This window comes from Apaloderma vittatum, unplaced genomic scaffold (genome assembly GCF_000703405.1).
Source record: "Apaloderma vittatum isolate BGI_N311 unplaced genomic scaffold, ASM70340v1 scaffold30275, whole genome shotgun sequence".
In the NCBI taxonomy this organism is placed as follows: domain Eukaryota; kingdom Metazoa; phylum Chordata; class Aves; order Trogoniformes; family Trogonidae; genus Apaloderma; species Apaloderma vittatum.
Window position 1 is genome coordinate 19,469 of NW_009719334.1, and position 11,511 is coordinate 30,979.

The 11,511-nt window shown below is 56.6% G+C and overlaps 1 protein-coding gene across 1 annotated transcript in view; it reads left to right on the forward strand.

The window, feature by feature from the left end:
- Positions 1 to 11,511, forward strand: part of LOC104274854 (talin-1-like) — a gene marked incomplete at its 3' end in the record, with an annotated part of 27,265 nt that overhangs the window by 14,776 nt on the left and 978 nt on the right. Inside the window, 26 exon segments of the mRNA XM_009870606.1 lie at positions 23 to 162; positions 262 to 355; positions 520 to 609; positions 786 to 908; positions 1,060 to 1,203; positions 1,504 to 1,665; positions 1,754 to 1,894; positions 2,161 to 2,342; positions 2,689 to 2,821; positions 2,944 to 3,045; positions 3,161 to 3,331; positions 3,494 to 3,643; positions 3,761 to 3,862; positions 3,984 to 4,103; positions 4,400 to 4,546; positions 5,494 to 5,660; positions 5,894 to 6,077; positions 6,326 to 6,451; positions 6,772 to 6,888; positions 6,968 to 7,153; positions 7,264 to 7,371; positions 9,599 to 9,601; positions 10,330 to 10,435; positions 10,571 to 10,695; positions 10,986 to 11,111; positions 11,220 to 11,303. Coding sequence (XP_009868908.1) covers positions 23 to 162; positions 262 to 355; positions 520 to 609; positions 786 to 908; positions 1,060 to 1,203; positions 1,504 to 1,665; positions 1,754 to 1,894; positions 2,161 to 2,342; positions 2,689 to 2,821; positions 2,944 to 3,045; positions 3,161 to 3,331; positions 3,494 to 3,643; positions 3,761 to 3,862; positions 3,984 to 4,103; positions 4,400 to 4,546; positions 5,494 to 5,660; positions 5,894 to 6,077; positions 6,326 to 6,451; positions 6,772 to 6,888; positions 6,968 to 7,153; positions 7,264 to 7,371; positions 9,599 to 9,601; positions 10,330 to 10,435; positions 10,571 to 10,695; positions 10,986 to 11,111; positions 11,220 to 11,303 — 3,333 coding nt within the window.

The following is an 11,511-nucleotide window of genomic DNA, read 5'->3' on the forward strand; positions in this document are numbered from 1 at the left end:
AACTCTTCTTGTCTCCTTGCAGAATAAAGAAGACCAGGCGCAGGTGGTCTCAAACTTGAAGAGCATCTCCATGTCCTCCAGCAAGCTGCTGCTGGCTGCAAAGGCGCTGTCTGCTGACCCCACAGCCCCCAACCTCAAGAATCAGCTGGCGGCAGCGGCACGGTAGGAGGAACTGCTCCCTGTGAGCTATTTGCTGTGGCAGTGGGGCTGAGTGGCAGAACTGGAATTGATCCATGGGTCTTTCTGCCTTTTTCTCGGCAGGGCCGTGACCGATAGCATTAACCAGCTGATCACCATGTGCACCCAGCAGGCTCCGGGCCAGAAGGAGTGTGACAACGCCCTGCGGGAGCTGGAGGTGAGAAGCCTCTTGACGAGACAGCAGAGGGGCTGAGACGGCGGGGTGCTGAGGTGGTGGGCAGGGGGCAGCTGCCCATCACTGCCAGGGGCAGGAGGGAGCAAAGAGGAGGTGCAAGGGGGAGCATAGACCCTTTCCTCGATGTGACACCTGTGTCCCTGCAGACGGTGAAGGAGCTGTTAGAGAACCCCACACAGACTGTCAATGACATGTCCTACTTCAACTGTCTCGACAGCGTCATGGAGAACTCCAAGGTGAGCTCTGAGCCAGGAGTGGGGCCTTGGGGAAGGAATGGGAGGCTTTGAGAAGGATGTGGAGGCAAGGAAAAAGGTGATTCCTCCCCCACTGATGAAGCACAGTGAGCTCTGAGCCTGGGAATTTGCAGGAGTGGGAGGTGGTGCCCATAACCAGTGTACGGTGTGTCCTGCAGGTGCTGGGCGAGTCCATGGCTGGCATCTCCCAGAACGCCAAGAACAGCAAACTGCCTGAGTTTGGCGACTCCATCAGCGCCGCCTCCAAAGCTCTCTGCGGGCTGACAGAGGCAGCTGCCCAGGTGAGACAAGCTTGGTCCCAGCTCTGAGCACTAGGTCTCTCCATGCCTGGTCCTGTGGGACAGTTCTTTCAGCCGCCTCTGCAGCCTCTACCTGCTCTGAAGCTCCCTGCTGTATGCAGGCTCTCTCTCACCACCTCTCTCATGCTCCTAGGCTGCCTACCTTGTGGGGGTCTCAGACCCCAACAGCCAGGCTGGACAGCAGGGCTTGGTAGACCCCACACAGTTTGCAAGAGCTAACCAAGCCATCCAGATGGCCTGCCAGAACCTGGTGGACCCTGCCTGCACCCAGTCCCAGGTGAGTATGAGGTGCGACACCATTGGGGGTATTTTCTTGCATGGAAGAGGGTGTGAGACTGGTTGGAAGAGCTGTGTCTCAAGATTTGGCCAAGTGTCTCACCAGGTCCCATCAGCTATACTGGGAACCAGCTGGAAGCTTTGGTTGCAACAGCAACAGTCCAGATGGGACCTTATAGATCATTCTTGGGTCTGAAAAGAGACCCCCCTGTGCTCACTGGTGCCTCACCTGGATCTGGTGGGAAGGATGTGGCAATGAAGTATCATGGTGGATCCCTCCTCACCCTGCACTTCCCCACAGGTGCTGTCAGCAGCCACCATCGTAGCAAAGCACACCTCGGCCCTGTGCAACACGTGCCGCCTGGCCTCCTCCCGCACCGCCAACCCTGTAGCCAAGCGCCAGTTTGTCCAGTCGGCCAAGGAGGTGGCCAACAGCACAGCCAACCTGGTGAAGACCATCAAGGTGCAGTCTCCCTGCTGGGCTCCTGTTGTGGGGATGGAATTTGGGGCATGGTGGGGGTTGGGTAACTACTCTGGTCTCTCCACACCAGGCCCTGGATGGCGAGTTCAACGAGGAGAACCGGGAGCGCTGTCGTGCCGCCACTGCTCCTCTTATAGAGGCCGTGGATAACCTGACGGCTTTCGCTTCCAACCCGGAGTTTGCCACCGTTCCTGCTCAGATCAGCCCAGAGGTGGGATGCTACAGGGGCAAGGAGGCTGTGTCCCTGCAGGGACTGCTCTAGGATGGGGAGGAGCTGTGCTTCTTTTTGAGCTACTGATGGAGTCCCAGTGCAGAGCTGGGACTGGTACCCAGTGCAGGGCTGGCACCTTTCAGGAGTGTGATGGGGAGGCGGCAGCAACCCTTGGGCTTCAAGGGGCTGCTCTGGGCTGACTCGCAGCAGGAGTAACTTCCCATGCACAGTACCTTGCCTCACCAGACTGTTGTTTCCTTGTGCAGGGGCGCAGAGCCATGGAACCCATCGTTTCTTCAGCCAAGACCATGCTGGAGAGCTCTGCAGGCCTCATCCAGACTGCTCGCTCTCTGGCTGTCAACCCTAAGGACCCGCCACAGTGGTCAGTGCTGGCTGGCCACTCACGCACTGTCTCAGACTCCATCAAGAAGCTAATCACCAACATGAGGTAATCACCAACATGAGAGTCCTCCCATCTTGGCTGTGGCCCTGTCCGTGCTGACAGGTACCCCTCCTCTGAGAGTGCATCCCTGGGGTTGTTTTGGCTCATCTTCTCCTCTGCTGCTGCTAAGGGGAGACCAGGGATGGGAGAGAAGAGGCAGTCCCTCTTGTCCTGCATGTTTCTGCTGCTGCAGCCCTGACACAGGTTGATGGGAACACAAGGCACCTTCTATGGGAACCCTCTGTGTTGCTGGGTTACCCTGAAGTCTGGGGTCAGGGTGGTGTCCTGAGGATGGGGGCAAAGGGGTGGTGTAGCACCTGCTAGCACTGGGCTGATCCACCTTGTCACACAGGGACAAAGCTCCAGGACAGCGGGAGTGTGACGAGGCCATCGAGGTGCTGAACAAATGCATGCGGGAGGTGGACCAGGCCTCCCTTGCTGCCATCAGCCAGCAGCTGTCCCCCCGAGAAGATATCTCCCAGGAGGTGGGTCAGGGACATGGTACTGCAAACTTGATCGGTGTCAGCGTCCTTCCCTGCATCTCCCTGCAGCGTGTGGCAACCTCAGCCCTGCTGCAGCCTCACACCACACGCTCTGTTTGCAACAGGCTTTGCACAACCAGATGATCACGGCTGTCCAGGAGATCAGCAACCTGATAGAGCCCGTGGCTGGGGCGGCACGCGCTGAGGCCTCGCAGCTGGGGCACAAGGTAACATGGGGAATGCTGATGGGATGCTCGGTGCATCTGGAGGAGCTTGTGGTGGGAGGAGGGGCACAAGGCAATGGGGCTGGAAGTTGGTGGTGCTGATGCTGCTCTTCCCTAGGTGTCTCAGATGGCTCAGTACTTCGAGCCGCTCATTATGGCAGGCATCGGCGCTGCCTCCAAAACACCCAACCACCAGCAGCAGATGAACCTCCTGGACCAGACCAAAACGCTGGCTGAGTCTGCCCTGCAGATGCTGTACACAGCCAAGGAGGCTGGTGGGAACCCCAAGGTGAGCAGGAGGCGCATACATCAGTGGTGTGTTCCCCTTTGCATGTAGGTGCTGCCTGGTGCACATGTGTGTGCCAGACACAGAAACCCAAGTAGGTTTGCGGTGTCCCTGTTGGGAGGGCAGCTGCTGCCCACCTTGCCTCACACTGACTTACCTTTGCAGCAAGCTGCCCACACCCAGGAGGCTCTGGAGGAGGCTGTGCAGATGATGAAGGAAGCAGTGGAGGATCTCACCACCACCCTGAATGAGGCAGCCAGCGCTGCAGGTGTTGTGGGGGGCATGGTGGACTCCATCACCCAGGCCATCAACCAGGTGAGGGTAGCATGGAGTGGGCCTGGACAGGGGTGGAGATGGGGCAGGGGAAGCATCAGGGTCAGACCTTACAAAGTCTTTGAGCTGGAGCCAGAGTCTCCTAATGGTCTCTTGCAGCTGGACGAGGGGCCGATGGGTGAGCCGGAAGGGACCTTTGTGGACTACCAGACCACAATGGTGAAGACAGCCAAGGCCATCGCAGTGACTGTGCAGGAGATGGTGGGTGCCAGCGAGCCTGTTGGTGCAGAAAGGGCTGCCTGCCCAGGCAGGGTCACCGCCCTCCTTACTTGCCCATCCCAGCGCAGGGCCCCTCTAACTTATACTCTTCTGCCATCGGCAGCTCACCAAATCCACCACCAACCCAGATGAGCTGGGCACACTGGCCAACCAGCTCACCAATGACTACGGACAGCTGGCACAAGAGGCCAAGCCGGCTGCCCTCACTGCCGAGAACGAGGAGGTGCGAGCAAGGCGGAGAGCACTGGCGTGTGCTGTGGGGTAGAGCAGCGTCTGCTGGAGTGTGAGAGCAGAGGACGGGGGCATTCGAGTCTCCAGTGAAAGCTGGGGGCAGGCAGCATTCATGCATGGAACACAGCATGGAAACGTGGAGGAAAGCTGTGTTTCATTTTTCCATGCTCCTGAGTGGGAGGATTTGTGAAGAGATGAGCTGGGTTGGGGGTGGTTGGTGTTGCCCAGCAGGTACCACGTCAGGACTTAGTTCCCTGCTGGGTCTCACACACACGCTTTGCTCTCCAGATCGGCTCCCACATCAAGCGCCGGGTGCAGGAGTTGGGTCACGGCTGTGCCGCCCTGGTCACCAAGGCTGGAGCCCTGCAATGCAGCCCCAGTGATGCTTACACCAAGAAGGAGCTGATCGAGAGTGCACGCAAGGTTTCTGAGAAGGTGAGCGGCCCCGAGAGAGGAGCGATGATGTGATGAGCTGGGAGCGATGCTCGACTGAGCCACTTACACTTGGCTCTGCCACACTAGGTTGTCCCTTGGTCCTGCTGGGTTCTGCTGGCTCTCAGTCACGCTGGCCCTCCCCAGCTGGTGGGATGGAGAGTGGATCCCCTCCTGCAGGCACCATAACAGCAGCTCATGCTGCGAAGGGCGAGCGTGATGCCCAGGTGCTGCCTGCCAGTGAGCCGATGACAGCCTGCCAGGGGAGACTGATCTACATGCTGGTGGCAGTCCAGGACTCTCCAGATCAGCTCTTGCAGTGGAGTCTGTACCATCTGCTGTGTCTCGAGCCAACCTGCAGCTAATGCTGGATCATAGATCTCCCCTTCAGTTTTTTGTTGCGGTGGAAGGAGTCCTGTCCATCCATCAATTTAAAGAACATGCTTCTGAAAAACAGATAAAAACATGGCTAAAAAGTTTTAGTCGTTAAGGCAGTGATAGAGCAGCAAGGCTTGTAAGCAAGAGTACAAAAGCAAAACACTTGTTCGCAGTGCCTGGCACGTGTCTGCTCACTCAGGACTTCCCTCAGGTTGTTCATTTCTGAGGTTGCTTTCCATCAGGAGACTTCTTGTTCTGTGAGAAGCTTGTCCAAGTACAGAAAATGATTTTAGCAGCTACAGAAGAAAAAAACTGTAGTGTTCTGATGCCCATCGTGCCAATCTTACTCATTTAGAAACTAGCAGAATCCAATATCTTCTGGACCCCCAAATAGGATAAGTACAGGATAAAAATAAATAAACAAAAGCTAAGAAGACGTGTCCAGACGACACGATTCAAAATTCACTTCCCAATGTGAGGTGGCTCCATCCTGGGAGGTGTTGGAGGATGTGTGCAGTTGGGGGTTGCCTGAACCTACTCTGCTCCTCAGTCACCCTAATCGTACCCTGCAGGTGTCTCATGTGCTGGCAGCCCTGCAGGCCGGGAACCGGGGGACACAGGCCTGCATCACAGAAGCCAGTGCTGTCTCTGGCATCATTGCTGACCTCGACACCACCATCATGTTTGCCACGGCAGGAACCCTCAACCGGGAGAACTCTGAGACTTTTGCTGACCACAGGTACCCGGGCACCTTGTCTGACCTCTGCCTAGCCAGAGACAAGGGGGTCTGACTGTCCTGTCACATCCCACCTTTCTGATCTGTGGACCAGCTCCAAGGAGAGCTGCAAGTTCAGGTCATGCTAACTCGGTTTCCACTCCAGTTTGTACCTACAGAAGGCAGGGCCCACGATCTCTGTATACACCAAGGACCATGTGTGCATGTGTCCTCTCTGACCGCCTTCTTCTCCCCAGGGAGGGCATCTTAAAGACAGCCAAGGCGCTGGTGGAGGACACCAAGGTGCTGGTGCAGAATGCCACAGCAAGCCAGGAGAAGCTGGCCCAGGCTGCCCAATCCTCCGTGTCCACTATCACGCGCCTGGCAGAGGTGGTGAAACTGGGTGCCGCCAGCCTGGGATCTGAAGACCCAGAGACTCAAGTGAGTTGGGAGGCATGGAGTGATCAGAGGCTGCTCGTAGCTTGCTTGAAGGGGCTGAGGGTTAAAGGTGTTGTGTGGTGCGGTGGGCTGCTCTCTTTGTGTCGTGGAGAGGGCTTTGGCCTGTGCTGGCCGCACTGGATATTGCATAAATGGATACCATGTGTCCTGGGGTGCCCAAATTTCTCATTGCTAGCCCCAGCTTGAATGTGACTGTAGCCAAGACATTGCTCTGGTCTTGCTCTCCCCAGGTCGTCCTGATCAATGCTGTGAAGGATGTGGCCAAGGCACTTGGGGACCTGATCGGTGCCACTAAGGCAGCTGCTGGCAAAGCTGGGGATGACCCTGCTGTCTACCAGCTGAAGAACTCTGCCAAGGTCTGAACTGAGTGTGATGAGAAGGAGGGGATGGGGCAGAGGAGGTTGGTGAAAGAGCAGGGGGGCTTCTCTGCCTGCCTGGAGGCAGGAGGACAACTGTGGGGCAGTCAGGGCAAGGTTGGTGGGGGGAAAGAGGCACATAAAAGGTGGGGCACAGTGTGCAGAGGAGGCGTTGGTGGAAGGTGAAGTGGTGTGAGCAGAGTATGGGGACAGAGCTAGTTTGCACCAAACCATGGAGGAAGGACAGTTGCTAGCAACAGCACGGAGCTTGTGTAGGGCTTCACCTGGCTCTCTTCTCCCTTCCATTCTCCCTTCCACAGGTGATGGTGACGAACGTCACTTCCTTGTTGAAGACAGTGAAGGCTGTGGAGGACGAGGCCACAAAGGGGACACGAGCGCTGGAGGCCACGATAGAGCACATACGCCAGGAGCTGGCAGTGAGTGCACTTGCAGAGCTGCAGCTGCCGTCCCACTTGCTGGCTTCCCTGTGCCCCACTGCCACCTTTTGCCTTGCAGGTCTTCTCCTCCCCTGTGCCTCCCGCCAAGGTCTCCACCCCGGAGGATTTTATCCGTATGACGAAAGGCATCACGATGGCCACAGCCAAAGCGGTGGCAGCTGGTAACTCGTGTCGGCAGGAGGATGTCATCGCCACAGCCAACCTGAGCCGCCGTGCCATCGCGGATATGCTGCGTGCCTGCAAGGTGGGGCGGGCAGGGGACACGGGTCTGACATGGGTTAGTGGGTGGCTGTGGGTGCCAACGGGGATGGTGCTGGATGTGATTTTGGGGCTTCCCTGTCTCTGGGTTTTCAGGAAGCTGCCTACCACCCAGAGGTGAGCGGGGACGTGCGGCAGCGGGCTCTGCGCTTTGGCAAGGAGTGCGCAGATGGCTACCTGGAGCTGCTGGAGCACGTGCTGGTGGTGAGTGTCCCTGGCCTGGTTCCCAAGGTAGGCAGAGGCTGCCACATGGGTGCCCAGGGTAGTCTCCAAATTCCCGAGGTCCTCTGGGCACTGCATTTCCCCTCGCTGAGGCCTCCTTCATTGCCTGTGGTAGCACAGCACACGGCCCAGCCCTTGCTGTGGAAACAGATGTCGGAGAGATGAGCAGGCACTGAAGAAAGGTATTTAGCTAACAACAGATGGAGATTAACTGGCTGTAAACAGATGGAGGCTGGAAATTTGACAACACGGGAGCAAAATCCTGAAGTGGCTTCCAGTAAAAGTGTGGGAGTAAGAGACTTCAGGCAGTGTGAAAACAGAGCTTGTTAAGCTCACGGCAGAGTGGGCAACGGGCAGTGCCTACAACAGCAGAGGTGTTGACTGCAAACGCCAGCTGCGCTCTTTTAATCTGCTCTTCCTCTATCTGAGTCCTCCCAAGGACTTCAGCTATCTGCTTTAATTAGCAGTCCTGCAAAGACGAGTGTAGTTTACCAGAAGCAAGTTAAGACCATAGAGCACTAGAAAGGATCCCGTGAGATCCTTGCAGCAGTTTGCAGGAACACTGAGTTGAAATCAAGGACACTGGAGGGATGTGCGGACCCAGCCCACGGAGCTGCGGGAGCTCTTAAAGTGGGGTCAGTACAAAGGTTGAGGGTGAGGCAGCTCTGTGGCAAGCTTTTCACTAAACTGTTTAGAAGGGCTTGGCGGGAGTCTGCCATTCAGCTTCAGCAGATACAAGGCAGTGGAGCTCAGGCTGTGGTTTCCTGCAGGGAAAGCCCTTTTAGGCAAAGCATAACTGGCACTGGCAGCACAAAGGGGAGGTGGACAGGAATCAATGGCTGGAAATTGAAGCTGGGTGGAGGGGAAGTCACAGGGTAGTTTTATCCAAAGGAGGTAGCCACTGGGGTACAGTTCCAAGGGGAGCAGTGAGTTTTCCATCCTCTGCACCAAGATCAAATGTCTGTCTGGAAGATGCTTTAGCCACACTTAAGTCATGGCAGCCAAGGCTGGAGTGCTGAGGAGAAATTCTCTGGCTGACCTGTTGTTAACAGATGATTGGGCTAATGAATTAGTGTGGCAGTGCCTGGGGTCAGGCTACTCACAGGAACGTGCTATTCCACTGTGTTTTGGGTGTAAACTTCCAGCTGACGTGTGGCATCTCTTGAATATTGTACATTGATGCGTCCCATGGTGTGTTCACCGGAGGTGTATCTTAGTGAGATCAGAGCCTCCAGGATGCCTTCATCTCCAGACAGAGGCCATTTAGCAGTTTTAAACACGTCGTCAGGGCAGATTGCAGACTTAATATATCTCACATTAAGTCTGGATGCAATTCTGAGGGCAAACCAGCCATCGCTGTGTGCCCGTCAGCTTTGGGAATCTGAGCCACATGCAGCTCTGGTGACTTGGTGGTATGACCCCACACAAGTCCAGGACAAAGCCATGACCCCCCTCCCCACCAGCTTCCACAGGACTCTGGTCTGCAAAGGCAGGAACGAAGCTCGTCGGTCCCATTTATGAGAGAGCAGCAGGTTGCTGGGAAGCCGCAGGCAGGAAGGATGTAGGGAGTTGGAAGGGGAGATGCTGGATATAATGCTGCCTTGCTCCTCGGCAGCGGCAGGTCTGTGGCTGTATGCTCGGTCCCCACAGGAACCAGTGCCTTGCACGGAGTGTGGGCAAGCATGGTTAGGGTTTGAAAAAAGGGTTTGATTGTCCCAGAATGAAAACCATGGCTCCTAGCAGAGGAGTGGGAAAGCCTGCGTGTTTCACTGGGAAGGGGAAGGAACTTCAGCCTCCACTGGAACGTGGTATTTGGTCATGATAGGTCTCTCCCTCCAAAAGCAGAGAGATACAGTGGCTGAAAACTGCAGCGAAGCAATTCAGGGTGGAGAGAAATAAGGTATAAAGAGGAGCAAGGAAGAGAGCAGCTCCGCGGCTGCTCTGGGTGTAGGTGGTTCCTCTGGCCATGGAAGCCTCACCTGCATGCCCCAGCTCCCCTGACCCCACGAAGCTGAAGTCTGAGCTAATGATGGCAGCACAGCTACCCACACGGGACCTCTGATCCTTCATTTCCACCTCTCGTGTTGGCTGCTCTTCACCCCTCACGAGAGAGCACCTGCCCTCCCTGTGTCCCCCCCATCCCCAACGCCTGTGTGTCCCGGTCAGGGCATTCACTGCTTTCTTCTCTTTCTTCTTCCCTCCCTGTCAGCCGGTGAGTAAGGCAACCTTGGAGTGCCTGCTGGTGTCTAACCTCAGCATGAGCCTTGCTCACAGCGTGTCTGTGTGCCCAGCCCAGTGCTGGGGTGGCACTTGCGTGTGTCCACAGGGCCTCCAAGGGTCCACATGTGTATGTGTGTACTCACACCCGCTCTAGCTGATGGGCAGCTGCTGCCTGCGTGGTGCAAGTTGGGCCAGCGGTGAGCTCTGCTTGCGCATACAGACGCTGTGCGTGTGCACACCTGTGTGCTGTGGTGTGTGCATGTGTCCTCTGCTGCGTCCCAGAGAAGGACCCTTGAGGTTCTGCCTGACACCTTGTCACGGCATGGCCAGCCCTTCTGGGTTGCAATGTGGCTTCAAGGTCCCCCCTCTTCACCCAGCTTGTGTTTGTGAGGGGGAAACGCTTCTGGAGTTTGAAATGCTTTGGGGGGAGGGAAGAAGTCCTGGAGAGGATAGCAGGATGAGTGCAGGAAGGCTTGCCCTGAGGGTTTTGTGTCTGCTAGATGTCCTAAAAGCTATGGATGCAGAAGGGCTAAGGGGTAGCTCATCCCATCCTCGGGCAAGAGACCAACCAGGGACAGTCAGAAGCGTAACAGGCAATGCCTGATATGTCCACGTGTGTGAGGGAGCAAGCATCCCACTCTGCTTCCCTGGGGAGCACACCCCAAACAGACCTACGAAGGCCCCCTTTTCCAGGTGCTTACATCTGCCCCTTCCCTGCAGATCCTGCAGAAACCGACTCACGAGCTGAAGCAGCAGCTGGCAGGCTACTCCAAGCGTGTGGCCAGCTCCGTCACCGAGCTCATCCAGGCAGCAGAGGCCATGAAGGGTAAGGAAAAGTCCTGCTCAGAGGTTCAGGACTAAGGGCTGTTTTTAGGGGCTCAGCAGCTGATGCAGGAGGTAGGGCAAGTCAGAAATGAGGCCACACATGGGTTTAATCTGCCTTGTTTCCCAATTTTTCTAGGGACAGAGTGGGTTGACCCAGAAGACCCCACCGTCATCGCTGAGAATGAGCTGCTGGGGGCAGCGGCTGCCATTGAGGCTGCAGCCAAGAAGCTGGAGCAGCTGAAACCAAGAGCCAAGCCCAAGGTAGTGATGCTGAGCCTTGGCTCACCCCAGCGCTCAGCTTGGGGTGGGCTTGGGCTCTCCTGCCTGTGCTTCAGCCAGGTGCTTCAGCCAGCTGGTTCCTCTTTCTGTGTTTCCACTGCCTTCCACATCTCCAGCTGGACCTTCCTCAGTCAGACCTTACTCTCCCGCACCCCACAGCCCTTAATCCTGGTTTATACCTACCCCCTCACCTCTCTGCAGCCACCTTCCTGCTCTGCTCTGTCTACCCCAGCACCCCGGCCTGGGACTTACACTCCCTGTTTTGCCCGCAGCAAGCAGATGAGAGCCTGAACTTCGAGGAGCAGATCCTGGAAGCTGCCAAATCGATTGCTGCAGCCACGAGCGCCCTGGTGAAGGCAGCCTCAGCAGCCCAGCGAGAATTAGTGGCCCAAGGAAAGGTGAGGCTCAAAAAGGGAAGGAAATAACAAAAGGTAGGGCTGTGGTGGGTTCTCTTTTCCCCCAGGCTGGCTTGTAGCCCTGGTGCCCTGTGGCAAGGGGTTTGCCAGGTGGTGACCCTCACTCCTCTTCTTCCTTAATCCCCCGCCAATGCACTGGATGATGGACAGTGGTCCCAGGGACTCATTTCAGCTGTGAGTATCAAAGTCATGCTCAGGGGGTTAGGGCAAATGCTCCTCTTGGCTCCTGCTGCAAAGATGAGGATGCTCTGCCCTTGACCTTCTCAGTGGAAGAAGCAGCCGTGCTTCTTCCTTTCTGTCCCACCACATCACCATCACATGCCCCACAGCTTCCCTGGGGTTGTTCAGGCCATACCCTCACTGGTGGAAGCTCCTGTATCCC